General features: G+C 36.3%; 1 protein-coding gene across 3 annotated transcripts; it reads right to left on the reverse strand.

The window, feature by feature from the left end:
* Window positions 1-276: 276 nt before the first annotated feature.
* Window positions 277-12,634, reverse strand: LOC131952871 (uncharacterized). 3 transcript variants are annotated; one of them, XM_059315778.1, is made up of 4 exons: window positions 12,421-12,634; window positions 10,543-11,443; window positions 5,559-5,667; window positions 277-1,221 (listed from the first exon to the last, which is right to left on the reverse strand). In XM_059315778.1, exons 2-4 carry the CDS (start codon window positions 10,901-10,903, stop codon window positions 912-914), a joined length of 780 nt encoding a protein of 259 aa, XP_059171761.1. In that variant the 5' UTR covers window positions 10,904-11,443; window positions 12,421-12,634; the 3' UTR covers window positions 277-911. The 3 variants fall into 3 exon arrangements, with proteins under 3 accessions (XP_059171761.1, XP_059171762.1, XP_059171763.1); XM_059315779.1 differs by lacking the exon at window positions 12,421-12,634 and adding an exon at window positions 12,248-12,359; XM_059315780.1 differs by lacking the exon at window positions 12,421-12,634 and adding an exon at window positions 11,626-11,676.
* Window positions 12,635-16,626: the final 3,992 nt, after the last annotated feature.

Consider the following 16,626-nt stretch of genomic DNA (forward strand, 5'->3'; position numbering starts at 1 on the left):
GGAGTACTGATAGGAATGGTTTAAATATTAAAAATCATTTTAATTTATTTTTTTTTTTTCATAAAATGCTATCCTTGTGAATGAATCTTGACAACAAAAATCGTTTTCAAACTAAATAATTTTAATAGTCGCCAATTAAAATAAGAAACTGTTCAAGGATTTAGTTAAGGTAATTAGCAACATCATATAGGCCTACATACTGACAACTCTTCAAAGACAATAATCGCCAGTTTGGACAATTAATTTATTATTCAGTGAAAGATGTATTTTTAAAAAAAATTGTGTGCACGTAGTATATTTTTGTTATGGAAAACATTGAGCGTTCATACATATATACAGTGTTTTTAGCATTGGACGTGAAATTAGTTTTTAGACTAATTAGGTTAATTAGTTTTTAGGCTAATTAGGTTCAGGAGCTTTCAGACAAATAAATAATTCGTATTGCATCCGCCCACTTTCTGCCTCCCTGTGACCCACCCACTGGTTGGGTCCGTGACACGCCCACTTTCTATTAGACCCACCCACTTTCTGTTTGAGGGAGTGTCGTTTAGACCCACCCACCATACATTTACCAGATAAAATCAGCATTTGTTAATTTGACAAAATGGCTTGTAAACACACAGATACTCTTTCTCTAAGATAAAAATAATGTAAGTTAACATTACGTCAAAGATAAAAATTATGAAAGTTAACATTACGTCAAAGATAAAAATGATGAAAGTTAACATTACGTCAAAGATAAAACTATGAAAGTTAACATTACGTCAAAGATAAAAATGATGAAAGTTAACATTACGTCAAAGATAAATAGACGGGAGTTGACAATATTTCCGTCAAATGAAAAAAAATCCATTTTGTGTGTAAGATTAAAGTACTTGAAGACAATATTGGAACAAAATTTGTACACAATGTTAACAAATACACGTGAAAAGTTTCCCGTCGTTGTCTTTCTCCTCTAGACGACTGCACGGTCTGATGAGGGTGGAGGTGTTGTGGGAGGAGGTACCGACCTCTTTGGTGATCTTGTCAGCGACCAGCTTCAGACTTTCAACGACGTTGTAGAACTGGGTCGTGTCGAACTCCATATATGGAAGGTCTCGGCTCTCGGCGTATTTCCGGGCGTATTGTGACGTCACGGTGCGCTGGGGTGATGCGCAGTTGGAGCCGAGAAGAACGCGGGTGCAGGAAGACGGGGATGAAAAGGTGTCCAGATCGGAAAGCCTGTCAAAGAAAAATTAATAAAAACGTGGTTCAAATCTAACCAGGAGTTAAAATTGTTGACCACACTTTGATATTGTTCACCACATTCCTACTCCGAAGTTTAATTTACATTATTTATTTGATGTGATGGCTTTAGATTGTTAGAGATACCTGGCAGTGGCGTCGCTAGGTCGAGTGTCACCGAGAGTGACGGGGGTGAGTTCTGAGAGGTGACGTCATTATAAGGGGCTCTGACATTTTGTGTGGTGGGAGGGGGAGCAGTGGTGAAGCGAGGTCGGGTGTCACCCGGTGCGGCACTTACTGCTGTCACCCCCTAGAGGCGTTGCGACCGTTCCCGGGGACAAACTTTCAAATTTTCGTCGATTTGCACCCCCCTCAAGTTTTTCTCTTTATGTTTTGCTATTTTTTGCCTTGGTGTCAACCCCCCCCCCCTAAATGGTGTCACCCGTTGCGTTCCGCACCCCCCCCCCCCCCGCCCCCTCGCTACGCCTCTGGGGGGTGGGAGGAAAAATTGCCCTAAAAGCGCTACTTCGAGTATGGAAAACCCTTGAAATAATTGACAGAAATCATAATTATGCATCAATCCCTAAATTGTTTCTTCCCCAAACAACCTTTAAATGAACTCAACTATTTTTTTTTATCCAATTGTAGATTAAAGTCGCTATAATATCTGTCTAAAAACACATTTTAGGACTAAAACGCCACCTAATACTGTCAGGCTTTACAGTTGTAAAGTTTTTGTGAGTCACTGTCATATGTTCCTGAAGGTCACACGAAGTGTTCTCGTGACTAGAGTCAGATAAGGAATCGATTCCGTTTTTTTGTGTCAAGGGGAAACTAATGATTTTAGAGGCGCGTTCAAAGATACACACATACCCCCACCCCCACCCAGGGGCGGAACTACAGTGCCGCCAGACCCCGCAATGCGGGAGGGAGGGCCCGGGCCATTTAGGGGCCCATGGCCGACACTGATAATTTTTATTATAGTTAAAAAATCTAACTTTCTTGCAATTTTTTACTTAATGTTTGTTTTGTAAAACGATTACCATAGCTGCGGTTAGATTATCTTTATTCTATAGACAACATCCCCACGCTCTTGTATATTCTTTTTCCCTTTGTTTTTAAACCACTGTGAAAGCCAAGTCCTTTCTTTTCTACAATTAAACTTAACAAAGATAAGCAAACGTTCAAACTACTTCCATGACTTACTTCCCTTTTTTAAATAGTCAAATTGGGGTGCTCTTAAGCTCCTTTTAATAGATTTGTACTAAACAAATTTAAAAGCAACTTCTCTTACTAAATATTTTTTTCATAAAGTACTTACTAAAGAATGACCTAGTATAAAAAGGAAATGTATTTAAAATTAATAATATAAATACAAAAAAAGATAAAAATAATCATAACACGAGACACCATTACTTCTACAAAGATTTAATGTTTTATATTCTTTTAGCCAGACAGACGTTAAGAGAACCCATAGCAGATAAAATAAAACTGTTTTTCTCAAAACACGCTAATGCACTTACACCAGGGGTCGGCAACCTTTTTAGCCGAAATAGCCAAAAGTTACAATTTACAACATTACCCGGTTTTAAAAGAGCCACTAACTTTTTTATGTCAATAGTATATTTGTTTAGGATTTATATATATATATATATATATATATATATAATCCTAAACAAATAGCATACTATATATATAATTTAAAATAAATAGCTTTGAATATATGAGATAATCTCATTTGAATTTGTGTTGAGAGGATCTACCATGTAAGTCAAAGTACTTGCATTTGTTTTGAATAGCTCAAATCTCTCAGTGAAAACATCCTTCATTTTGTTTATATTAATGCTGAAGTGATTGAATAGTAGCATTGGTTTCATAACGATATTTTTCCAGATTTTTCGTAATTAAGTAATTTACCGCTCAACGTGCATTCAACAAAAAAAAAGTTTTTTTTTTTCGAAACAAACCACATCTTTAAGCAAGATATAGGCTGGGTTTTCCTTTCAGTTTTACACTTAGCTGGTTTACTTTCTTTGTGATATCCACTATGAAGTTGAATGTTTCAATTCGAAATGGACAATGTAATAGGAAGTACATTGAGATAGGGAGTAACTAAATATTCTAATATAATAGTGAATGTTTATTGTTTATATCTAATGTTATATCGTTTATTACCGAATGTTGCAGACTAATATTTGTATGAGTTTTGAAAATAAAATAAAATAATTATTAATATTTGTGCATGGAGCAGAAGAGCCGCAACTGGACACCAAAAGAGCCGCATGCGGCTCGCGAGCCGCAGGTTGCCGACCCCTGACTTACACACATGACATGATGTAGTAATTTGTTTTAATTGAAAAAAAAAACAAGACTTTTTTTCAAAACCCGAACAGGCTAGAAATGAGTATCCTATGCTCTGTTCGTATTTTGTGTATATATATATATATATATATATATATATATATATATATATATATATATATATATATTATATATATATATATATGGGGGGGGGGGGGGGCTAAAAATTGTTTTTGCGGGGTGGCCCTTTTTTTCTAGTTCCGCCACTGCCCCCACCACAGTATTACCAGTCATGGTCAGCTAGAGGCTAGCTTTAACCACCAGCTGCTGGTGCTATCTATATTTAGCTAGAATGGTGTCGTAGGCTGGGGTGTTATAAGGGTTTTAAACCCCCCCCCCCCTCCTCCCATAGACCCATTAGTGACGCGATAGTGCCGCTATAAAATTTAGGAAATCCATTACACAATACTTAATATAGGTATATATATATATATATATATATATATATATATATATATATATATATATATATATATATATATATATATATATGCCTTTTATTAATATTTATGAGATCTAATGGAATTCAGCACAGCACAAACTGTACACGCCAGAAACCCACACACAACGTAAATGGGGCAAACACCATCAGTCAACAAACTGATTAAACGCCCTAATCAAACAGCTTTATGGTGGCGATGTGGCGACGTACATCCCCAGCTTCCACAGGGGTAAATGACTCAATGCCACTATAGTATAAGCTGCACTATATATATATATATATATATATATATATATATATATATATATATATATATATATATAGTGAAAGAGGTCATGAGCAAATAAAATGAGCTAGTTTACTCATGACTCAGCAAAGCTCGTGATGATCAGCGTGTTTACCCAGAGACGGTGACGCTTCTAATATTCACCTCTAATGTGTGTATCTTTTTTTTTCTTATTTTACACTACCGATGAATGCTATTAATAATAAAAGTGAAATTGGGTTTTAATGTATTGGGGTATGACATTTGAAGCTTAATAGAGAGCGCAATTCGTTGCAGTGTTGGGGGGGGGGGGGGGACAGGTTAAAGTATATATTAAAGTATATATAAAATAGATTAAATATTTTTTAGTCTTGTCCGTTGGACATGCTTCAAAATGAAACTCTAGAGTCGAGTACATAGTAGTATACGGTACTGCCCACCTTTAGTTGTTGCATTTATAGATCTTCCTATCAACTGACGCCCATTAAATCTACTCACCCAATCAACTGACGCCCATTAAATCTACTCACCCAATCAACTGACGCCCATTAAATCTACTCACCCAATCAACTGACCCCTATTAAATTTACTCACCCTATCAACTGACCCCTATTAAATCTACTCACCCTATCAACTGACCCCCATTAAATCTACTTACCATATCAACTGACCCCCATTAAATCTACTTACCATATCAACTGACCCCCATTAAATCTACTTACCATATCAACTGACCCCCATTAAATCTACTTACCATATCAACTGACCCCTATTAAATCTACTCACCCTATCAACTGACCCCTATTAAATCTACTCACCCTATCAACTGACCCCTATTAAATCTACTCACCCTATCAACTGACCCCCATTAAATCTACTTACCATATCAACTGACCCCCATTAAATCTACTTACCATATCAACTGACCCCCATTAAATCTACTTACCATATCAACTGACCCCCATTAAATCTACTTACCATATCAACTGACCCCCATTAAATCTACTTACCATATCAACTGACCCCCATTAAATCTACTTACCATATCAACTGACCCCCATTAAATCTACTCACCATATCAACTGACCCCTATTAAATCTACTTACCATATCAACTGACCCCTATTAAATCTACTTACCATATCAACTGACCCCTATTAAATCTACTTACCATATCAACTGACCCCTATTAAATCTACTCACTCTATCAACTGACCCCTATTAAAACTACTCACCCTATCAACTGACCCCTATTAAATCTACTCACCATATTTCCGTGTTCTCGAGTGACTTGAGGTTGTTGAGGTCAAATATAAGTAGCACGCCATGCGCGCCCCGGTAGTAGGATGACGTCAGACTTCGGTATCTTTCCTGACCTAGATCAAAGATCAGTTAGATGGTCAGCCAATTTATCCATACTTGATTGATTTGTATGGTCAGCCAATGTATCAATACTTGATTGATTTATATGGTCAGCCAATGTATTGATTGATTTATATGTTTAGCTAATGTATCAATACTTGATTGATTTATGCAAAACTCAGAAATAAGCTACCCTTTATAAAAAAAATTCCGAACTGACTACAAAATTAAACAAAATTGATATGGAGAAATAACCTTATATGAACTTGCAGATAAAACCATGAAGTAACAACTGAAATAAATATTTCTATTTAAATAATGATTGTATCATGTGCAGGACATTAACCCTCCCTCCCCCCCCCCCCACACACACACACTAATCAATTAACCTTGTGCGTTACCAGCGTTCGATTACGCATTGACGTCATTCCCAATTTGGAAAATATAAGAGATTGGTTAGACTTACTGGTGGGGTTAGGGATAAGGTTAGAGTTTTAGGAAAATGATAAGTTTAGGATATTAGGGTTAGGGATAAGGTTAGAGTTTTAGGAAAATGATAAGTTTAGGATATTAGGGTTAGGGATAAGGTTAGAGTTTTAGGCAAATGATAAGTTTAGGATATTAGGGTTAGGGATAAGGTTAGAGTTTTAGGAAAATGATAAGTTTAGGATATTAGGGTTAGGGATAAGGTTAGAGTTTTAGGCAAATGATAAGTTTAGGATATTAGGGTTAGGGATAAGGTTAGAGTTTTAGGCAAATGATAAGTTTAGGATATTAGGGTTAGGGATAAGGTTAGAGTTTTAGGAAAATGATAAGTTTAGGATATTAGGGTTACGGATAAGGTTAGAGTTTTAGGAAAATGATAAGTTTAGGATATTAGGGTTAGGGATAAGGTTAGAGTTTTAGGAAAATGATAAGTTTAGGATATTAGGGTTAGGGATAAGGTTAGAGTTTTAGGAAAATGATAAGTTTAGGATATTAGGGTTAGGGATAAGGTTAGAGTTTTAGGAAAATGATAAGTTTAGGATATTAGGGTTAGGGATAAGGTTAGAGTTTTAGGCAAATGATAAGTTTAGGATATTAGGGTTAGGGATAAGGTTAGAGTTTTAGGCAAATGATAAGTTTAGGATATTAGGGTTAGGGATAAGGTTAGAGTTTTAGGAAAATGATAAGTTTAGGATATTAGGGTTACGGATAAGGTTAGAGTTTTAGGAAAATGATAAGTTTAGGATATTAGGGTTAGGGATAAGGTTAGAGTTTTAGGAAAATGATAAGTTTAGGATATTAGGGTTAGGGATAAGGTTAGAGTTTTAGGAAAATGATAAGTTTAGGATATTAGGGTTAGGGATAAGGTTAGAGTTTTAGGAAAATGATAAGTTTAGGATATTAGGGTTAGGGATAAGGTTAGAGTTTTAGGAAAATGATAAGTTTAGGGTGTTAGGGTTAGGGATAAGGTTAGAGTTTTAGGCAAATGATAAGTTTAGGATATTAGGGTTAGGGATAAGGTTAGAGTTTTAGGAAAATGATAAGTTTAGGATGTTAGGGTTAGGGATAAGGTTAGAGTTTTAGGAAAATGATAAGTTTAGGATATTAGGGTTAGGGATAAGGTTAGAGTTTTAGGAAAATGATAAGTTTAGGATATTAGGGTTAGGGATAAGGTTAGAGTTTTAGGCAAATGATAAGTTTAGGATATTAGGGTTAGGGATAAGGTTAGAGTTTTAGGAAAATGATAAGTTTAGGATATTAGGGTTAGGGATAAGGTTAGAGTTTTAGGCAAATGATAAGTTTAGGATATTAGGGTTAGGGATAAGGTTAGAGTTTTAGGAAAATGATAAGTTTAGGATATTAGGGTTAGGGATAAGGTTAGAGTTTTAGGCAAATGATAAGTTTAGGATATTAGGGTTAGGGATAAGGTTAGAGTTTTAGGCAAATGATAAGTTTAGGATATTAGGGTTAGGGATAAGGTTAGAGTTTTAGGAAAATGATAAGTTTAGGATGTTAGGGTTAGGGATAAGGTTAGAGTTTTAGGAAAATGATAAGTTTAGGATATTAGGGTTAGGGATAAGGTTAGAGTTTTAGGAAAATGATAAGTTTAGGATGTTAGGGTTAGGGATAAGGTTAGAGTTTTCGGCAAATGATAAGTTTAGGATATTAGGGTTAGGGATAAGGTTAGAGTTTTAGGAAAATGATAAGTTTAGGATATTAGGGTTAGGGATAAGGTTAGAGTTTTAGGAAAATGATAAGTTTAGGATATTAGGGTTAGGGATAAGGTTAGAGTTTTAGGAAAATGATAAGTTTAGGATATTAGGGTTAGGGATAAGGTTAGAGTTTTAGGAAAATGATAAGTTTAGGATATTAGGGTTACGGATAAGGTTAGAGTTTTAGGAAAATGATAAGTTTAGGATATTAGGGTTAGGGATAAGGTTAGAGTTTTAGTAAAATGATAAGTTTAGGATATTAGGGTTAGGGATAAGGTTAGAGTTTTAGGAAAATGATAAGTTTAGGATATTAGGGTTAGGGATAAGGTTAGAGTTTTAGGAAAATGATAAGTTTAGGATATTAGGGTTAGGGATAAGGTTAGAGTTTTAGGAAAATGATAAGTTTAGGATATTAGGGTTAGGGATAAGGTTAGGGTTTTAGGAAAATGATAAGTTTAGGATATTAGGGTTAGGGATAAGGTTAGAGTTTTAGGAAAATGATAAGTTTAGGATATTAGGGTTAGGGATAAGGTTAGAGTTTTAGGAAAATGATAAGTTTAGGATATTAGGGTTAGGGATAAGGTTAGAGTTTTAGGAAAATGATAAGTTTAGGATATTAGGGTTAGGGATAAGGTTAGAGTTTTAGGAAAATGATAAGTTTAGGATATTAGGGTTAGGGATAAGGTTAGAGTTTTAGGAAAATGATAAGTTTAGGAAATTAGGGTTAGGGATAAGGTTAGAGTTTTAGGAAAATGATAAGTTTAGGATATTAGGGTTAGGGATAAGGTTAGAGTTTTAGGAAAATGATAAGTTTAGGATATTAGGGTTAGGGATAAGGTTAGAGTTTTAGGAAAATGATAAGTTTAGGATATTAGGGTTAGGGATAAGGTTAGAGTTTTAGGCAAATGATAAGTTTAGGATATTAGGGTTAGGGATAAGGTTAGAGTTTTAGGCAAATGATAAGTTTAGGATGTTAGGGTTAGGGATAAGGTTAGAGTTTTAGGCAAATGATAAGTAAAGGATGTTAGGGTTAGGGATAAGGTTAGAGTTTTAGGCAAATGATAAGTAAAGGATGTTAGGGTTAGGGATAAGGTTAGAGTTTTAGGCAAATGATAAGTTTAGGATGTTAGGGTTAGGGATAAGGTTAGAGTTTTAGGCAAATGATAAGTTTAGGATGTTAGGATTAGGGATAAGGTTAGAGTTTTAGGCAAATGATAAGTTTAGGATGTTAGGATTAGGGATAAGGTTAGAGTTTTAGGAAAATGATAAGTTTAGGATGTTAGGGTTAGGGATAAGGTTAGAGTTTTAGGCAAATGATAAGTTTAGGATGTTAGGATTAGGGATAAGGTTAGAGTTTTAGGCAAATGATAAGTTTAGGATGTTAGGGTTAGGGATAAGGTTAGAGTTTTAGGCAAATGATAAGTTTAGGATGTTAGGATTAGGGATAAGGTTAGAGTTTTAGGAAAATGATAAGTTTAGGATGTTAGGGTTAGGGATAAGGTTAGAGTTTTAGGCAAATGATAAGTTTAGGATGTTAGGATTAGGGATAAGGTTTGGGATAGAGATAAGTTTTACTGATTGATTTAGGGATAGGGCTAGGAATCGGTTAAGGATAATTTAGAGATATGTTGGAGATTGGTTTGGGATAGGGATACTGTTATCATTCGGATTGGCATTGGATTAGGTTATAGGATAGAGCTAGGGATGTGTTTTGGGTTGGGAATAGGGATAAACTCATGATAGATTAAGGAATAGTTAACAAAGGTTTGGATATGGATATGGATAGGTGTAGGTTTTACATTAGATTCATTGGATCAGATTTTGATGACGTCCGATAAAGGTGAAGATTTATAAACAGAATGTTCACTACAAGTATTATCATAAGTTCAAAGGTTAAACAATGGCGCCTGTTGTCATCCCCGTTTTGGGGCATGTAGAAGTAATCAACATAATGTATCGAATATGTAATCAACTTTTTGTATCGAACATGTAATCAAATATAGCGAATTATATGTAATCAGCGTATGTGTATCGAAGTCATCAGACCGGTGTATGGCTTACATAATCAAAGTTTGCTTACTTATTATGCAATAGACTGTTGTGTGTATCGAATATGTAATCAAATATATAATTAACGTGTGTATATCAAATATGTAATCAACGTGGGTGGATCAAATATGTAATCAACGTGTGTATCAAATATGTAATCAACGTGTGTGTATAAAATATGTAATCAAATATGTAATTAACTTCCTTGTATCAAATTTGTAATCAACGTGTGTATCGAATATGTAATCAACTTGTCTGTATCAAATGTATAATTAGCGTTTGGGTATCGAATATGTAATTAAATATGTAATCAATGCATGTGTATCGAACATGTAATCAAGTATGTAATCAACTAGTCTGTAATCAAATATGTAATTAACGCGCGTGTATAGAACATGTAATCAAGTATGTAATCAACGCGCGTGTATAGAACATGTAATCAAGTATTAATCAACGCATGCGTATTGAACATGTAATCAAGTATGTAATCAACTTGTCTGTAATCAAATATGTAATCAACGCATGCGTATTGAACATGTAATCAAGTATGTAATCAACTAGACTGTAATCAAATATGTAATCAACGCATGCGTATTGAACATGTAATCAAGTATGTAATCACCACAGCGAGGCTGTACTCACCCCCCGTGTCACACAGACGGACCAGCGCCGTGTGACCAGAGCTCGTGACGACCTCGACCTCTAGGTGGTCCGCCGTGGGGCTGGCCCTGCACCTGCAGTCCACCTTGGTCACGTCGGGGTGCACCCTCAGCGCCTTCATGAACGACGTCTTCCCCACCCCCTGGTCCCCCAGCATGATGATCTTGAAGACGTAATCGTAGGCGCCATGTTTGTACACGTCACTTCCGGTGCTGAAGTGTCTGAAGAGTTTGGGCTCGGTGACCTGAGGGAAGAGGCAGCTCTTGACCCCGACAGGTGAGATGGCCTTGACCCCGACAGGTGAGATGGCGTGCCGGTGTAGGCCGTCGGTGATGTGGCTCATTGCTGGGGCAGCTACAGGTCAAGCTGGTCACTACAGGTGTTTACGGTAGACTTCAGGCTGGCCAATAGCTACAGGTGTGGTTGTGTTAGACTTCAGGCAGTTGCCAAATGTCGCTTATGATGAAGACTTCTGTTTATATGTAATATGTAGATTGTGAGGCTGGTAACAAACGTCGATTGTTTTGATGGTTATGTTGTAATTTATTTATCACGTAAGTTCGTCTAGCAATGACGCCATTGCTAAAATTAAAATAAAACGAAATTGAGTTTTTAAAAATCCAGAAATTAATTTTTAAAATACTATTGTTCGTCACTTGCTTAGAAATGATCTCAAAAGTATAATCTCCAAACGTGTGTACAAAATCGCTGCAAGCAAATGTTATTGGGTAATGGAGCACATGAAAGTTTATACCAGCAGTCTAAAATCGAGTCTGTGCTGACGAAGGGAAGTAACCTGGGCTAGTTACCTCCCATGTAAGGGTACATAGACAGCAAGATAACGTTGATTTTATTACATCATGTGCTTACAGCCTTGACAAACCTAAAAATAGAACAAAGTCACGCGTCACATAACAATAGGGAATACCCGTTTGTTGAAATGACGAAAGGAAATACCTCGGTCTCAATTCCTTTTTGTTATATTCCCAACAATTGGAAATAGCCGTTGGTCTAAGATACTCAGATATTAATTGGTGATGCTACAATAGGTTATGTATTACTTACCACAAACTGTCACTTTAATTAACCACATCTTCAGTAATTTATTACATACTATATGAATATAACCACATGCACTGACACTTTAATTAACCACATCTTCAGTAATTTATTACATACTATATGAATATAACCACATGCACTGACACTTTTATTAACCACATCTTCAGTAATTTATTACATACTATATGAATATAACCACATGCACTGACACTTTTATTAACCACATCTTCAGTAATTTATTACATACTATATGAATATAACCACATGCACTGACACTTTTATTAACCACATCTTCAGTAATTTATTACATACTATATGAACATAACCACATACACTGACACTTTAATTAACCACATCTTCAGTAATTTATTACATACTATTTGAATATAAACTCCAATATTAATTATAAAACCACTTGAACTAACGATATACCACTTTAATTAATCGGATATATAACAACCATGCTATGTATCACCTAACATACACACTAACTAACTACAATATTATTCTAAATGTATTACATACTACTTAAACTACTTGCATTATCGGATATGCAATATTAATACAATGTATTACTTAACACATACAGTAACCAACTACAATTATATCCTAATGTATTACATACTACATGATTTATCTGTATGTCACATAATCGGATCTGCAACATCAATCCAATGTATTACATAACACATACAGCAACAAAAAAACAACATACTTCAAATGTATTACCGACTACATTATCTAAGTTTGCTACTTTAATTAACATGTGTTCTGACGTAAATGTAATGCATTACTTACCACATCACGGTGGGTTAAATATGTAGCTCACTTAGACTAACTACACCCCACTAAAATCTGCCCAACTGTGAAGCTATGCATACGATTAACATATTGGAGGCTAAACGAAGATTTGAAGAACACAGTCACGTGAATGTTTAAACTTAGGCTTGATTTCCATAAAAATTGAACTGGCCAATCTGAGGATGATGTGGCGTTCTTGAACCCCGGCACTTAACATAAACCTCGGGCCACTGTGTACAGGTGCATGTTAATCAGGTTCAAATTTAGCGATCTGCTGGTTCACGGCGGCTCAAACTGTTGGGGCAGGTGTCTTTCCTTTTGGTGTAGGGGTCTGTCTCAAACTTTTGGTGTAGGGGTCTTTCAAAAATGTTGGTGTAGGGGTATTTCTTAAACTTTTGGTGCATGTGTCTTTCTCAAACTTTTGGTGTAGGGGTCTTTAAGAAATTTTGGTGTAGGGGTTTTTCTCAAACTTTTGGTGTAGGGGTCTTTCAGAACTTTTGGGGTAGGGGTCTTTCAGAAATTTTGGTGTAAGGGTCTTTCTTAACTTTTGGTGTAGGGGTCTTTCAGAACTTTTGGTGTAGGGGTCTTTCTCAAGCTATTAGGCGACTTCTGTTGTCAACTTTCTCAGTGTATCCAGGCATCTCTTCCGGGGGGGGGGGGGCGGCTACGACCGTCTACCCCCCCCCCCCACGAAATATAGAAAATATATACTTTTACCAGTGTCCAGTTACCCCCCCCCCCCCCCCCCCCCGAAAAATTCGATTGCCCCGTGGAAAAAAGTCTGGAAGACTGTATTGTTTCAGTAACATGTTACATGTAGTGTGTATGTTAGATGAGCCTGGTCGTGAACTTATTGAAATAGACCATGTCGAATTTGTTTCAATGTCAGGATGTTTTATAAACGAACAAATGAGAGCTCATCCTATCAAATACAAGCGATCACTGAGACTGACATTTTTAGGATTTTTTTTGCTACACAGATTATGGTAATGCATACATTGTTGAGCATTGCAGCACATCGTACGATAATCCATTGATATCGATTCTCACTTAGATCTAGTACAATACAGACATTTAAGTCACATTGCTTCATAATCAAAAAATGCAATAAATATTTCTAAATAAAATATGAGATTTTGAATTGAATGAATGTGTGTCGGTGTGTTAACGTGTTCATTTATCTGGTACGGGAGAGCTCTGATGAGAAGATTGATTTGGGCGGTCCTACGATCTCTGTGCATGGGGCTATGAGCTATACCAGGGGTCGGTAACCTTTTGAGACGGAAGAGCCAAAAGTTACAATCTACAAAATTTCCCAAATTTTAAAGAGCCACTAACATTTTTATGTGCACTTTGGTAGAGGGATGCATAGAACCATTGCCCGGGGGCTGTCCTCAGCACAGTTGTGGGGCTTGGCCTAAATGCCCAGCGGCTGTCAGCTGTCCATATACACTCTACTCCACCTATTCTCATTATTTTATATTTTGTTTACAGTTTTTTTGTTTTTTTTGCAGTATAAAATACTTTTTTTGAGTTTTGAAAACAAAAATACTATAATTATTATGGAACTAAAAAGCCGCATAGTGACATCAAATGAGCCGCATGCGGCTCGTGAGCCGCAGGTTGCCGACCCCTGAGCTATATTATGATGATTTGGCTGGTATGTTAATAATAAACGATAGACTAATAAGTGAGATAGCCTGGAATGTAAAGGGGGATTTGATCCCAATTGACTCACATTTCTAAACGGAATTTTAATTAATTTTTTTTTTTTTTATTCCCGTATCTTGTCATTCTTAAACTTTACCAAACCGTTTTCTCTCAATAAGCTCTTACTCTTAGATTAACGGTTAGGATAAACGTTACTGCGTTAGACGTGTGGTTATGGGTTAACCAAAAACTTGATGAAAAACACTATCTTTAGAAAACGGCTGTTGTTGTGTTATTTAATTAAATGGGCTTGAGTGCAGCTTGTTTCAATCAATTGTTGTTGGTGGCCCTCATGTTTGTTTTGATTTCTGTTTGCGTGCGTACTACAGTTTGTCTGATAGAAAGTGGAACTAGTTCTAGTGTAGATAAGAAAAATGAAACATGTTTCTAAAGAACACAGGTGATAAGAAGACTCGTCATTTTTTTTTTTATGAAACAAACAACTTAGAGTTGACACATTGGAGAAAAAAACATCTTGGAGCTAAGACAGCGGGAGCTAAGACATATTGAGTATTGAGCAAACACGACTTGGAGCTAAAACAAATTGAAGATGGACAGCGGGAGTTAACGATCGACAAATTCTGCTGTAGCAGTCAATATTGTGTTAATTATGTAAATGTAATCAAAACAGGGTGATATCTCTTAGTATTTCACCACAGTGCATTATCCCGAGCCATCTTTAAAATTTCCTATTTGTACCCTGTCAAGTATGTAAAGGGTTAATTTTTCGATTAGGGAAATCATTAATTTGCCTTATCAACCTGGACTTTGTCTAATCAAAATAGATTTTCTGATTATTTTAATTCCATGCCAGGTTTTCGGATTGTGTACAAATTACATTACACAAAAAGGTGTGGTGGTGGTGTACCATTATGTGATGTGCATTAGTTTGTTATATTTTGTTATAGAGAGTGAGGTGATGGTTTATCACTTTGTTTTATCGTGGTGGTCACGAGGGGTAAACAACTATCGTTATGGTTATTGGTATTGTTATTGTTATTATAATTGTTATTTTGAATGTTTGAAAATGTCTGATTTTCGTTTCCCATTACGCGTATCATCTCCCAAAAAATTGCAGGAACTGGTATCTGTACTACTATATCAATATATTTGGTAAGCCCTTACACATGAGACTGGCAACAAAATATTTAGATAAATATGTTGCCCTCAAACTTCTTGATCTATGTAGTATAGGGGTGATATTTTTTGGTTTGTATAATCAGGGATGTGTCGACTATGAAAATGTTTTATACAGTGGAGTGGTATGCGCACGATGTTTCTTCCAGACTTTTTTCTTTTTTCTCCGGGGGGGGGGGGGGGGCACTTGAAATTTTCGGGGGGGGGGGGCGGTAGACTTTCTTCGGGGGGGGGGGCGGACCACTGTTAAAAGTATATATTTTCTATTCTATATAAATTATATAAATTTCATTCGTTTCGGGGGGGGGGGGGGGGGCGGTAGAATTTTTTCGGGGGGACTTTGCCCCCCCCCCCCATCCCCCGAAGAGATTCCTGGAAGAAACTCTGTGTTAAATGCGCATACGTATGGTGTTTTCTGCTATACATATGTCAATACGAAAGCCTTTATAACATAACATGAAATGCCAGCACATTGTGTTTTCTTCAATAGTCTACGGGGTGTTTTATTTATGGCTAATATTTTGCGTTTCGTGAACCATTGCACTTTTTGAAAGTCAAATTCTAGAACGATGACGTCAGCATCATGTGACGGGAATCCATTTGTGTACACATGGATTGCTCGCGTGTTTCAAGCTAAAAATAGCAGAAGCCTTTGTCATGCTATGTAGGAATGGTTGAACCAAATACAAACAAAATTTATCTAGAATCTACTATACATAATACATTTTTAAAATGCTTTACTCTGTTTTATTGGTGTTTCTTTCTTCTTTTTATAGTTTTTTTTTTGGGCGCAAGTTTTTAGCGCCTTTGTCTGCTTTAAATTCCTGCAATACCGGCTTCTTTCTTTGTTGGGTTGATCGCGTGCTATACAAAACATTCGCACAGCTTTAGGTTACATGTGTTATAATTAGATCGCTCAACCTTGAACTGTGCATAAATTGTCCAACACTGAAGCCGACCAATCATTGAGGCTATGTGTGTGGTGCATGTCACTTTTAACTAAGAGAACTTGTTTGATTGGTGGATATCATCATATGTTGGTCGTTTAAGGAACTCAGTTGTCTCAACATAGGTCGAGTTTATTGATTGTTGATACTTATACGCAGAGTTTCTTTCAGGCATCTTTCGAAAGGGGGTGGAGGGGAAGGGGTTGGAAAGTCTACCGCACCCCCCCCTCCTCCGGAAAATTTACTCCCCCTACCCTCCCGAAAAATATCAAATTCCCCCCCCCCCCCCCTCCCTTGGGTAGAAAAATCTGAGAAAAATACTGCTTATAGAAGTCTACGTGGTTTAACGGGAATAAATCATAGAGAAATACTGCTTATACGTGTTTAAACGTAAATAACGTGTATATTC

This window comes from Physella acuta, unplaced genomic scaffold (genome assembly GCF_028476545.2).
Source record: "Physella acuta isolate Inbredline_101_S28 unplaced genomic scaffold, ASM2847654v3 ptg000891l, whole genome shotgun sequence".
NCBI lineage: Eukaryota > Metazoa > Mollusca > Gastropoda > Physidae > Physella > Physella acuta.

What these genes read in the sequence shown, in the direction of transcription:
- LOC131952871 (XM_059315778.1), bottom strand. Translation starts at nt 10,903, where the DNA reads ATGAGCCACATCACCGACGGCCTACACCGGCACGCCATCTCACCTGTC. An exon ending in CCGTCTGTGTGACACGGGGG is followed by an intron (nt 5,668 to 10,542) that starts GTGAGTACAGCC and finishes TCTTTGATCTAG; the next exon opens with GTCAGGAAAGATACCGAAGT. An exon ending in CTCGAGAACACGGAAATATG is followed by an intron (nt 1,222 to 5,558) that starts GTGAGTAGATTT and finishes TTTCTTTGACAG; the next exon opens with GCTTTCCGATCTGGACACCT.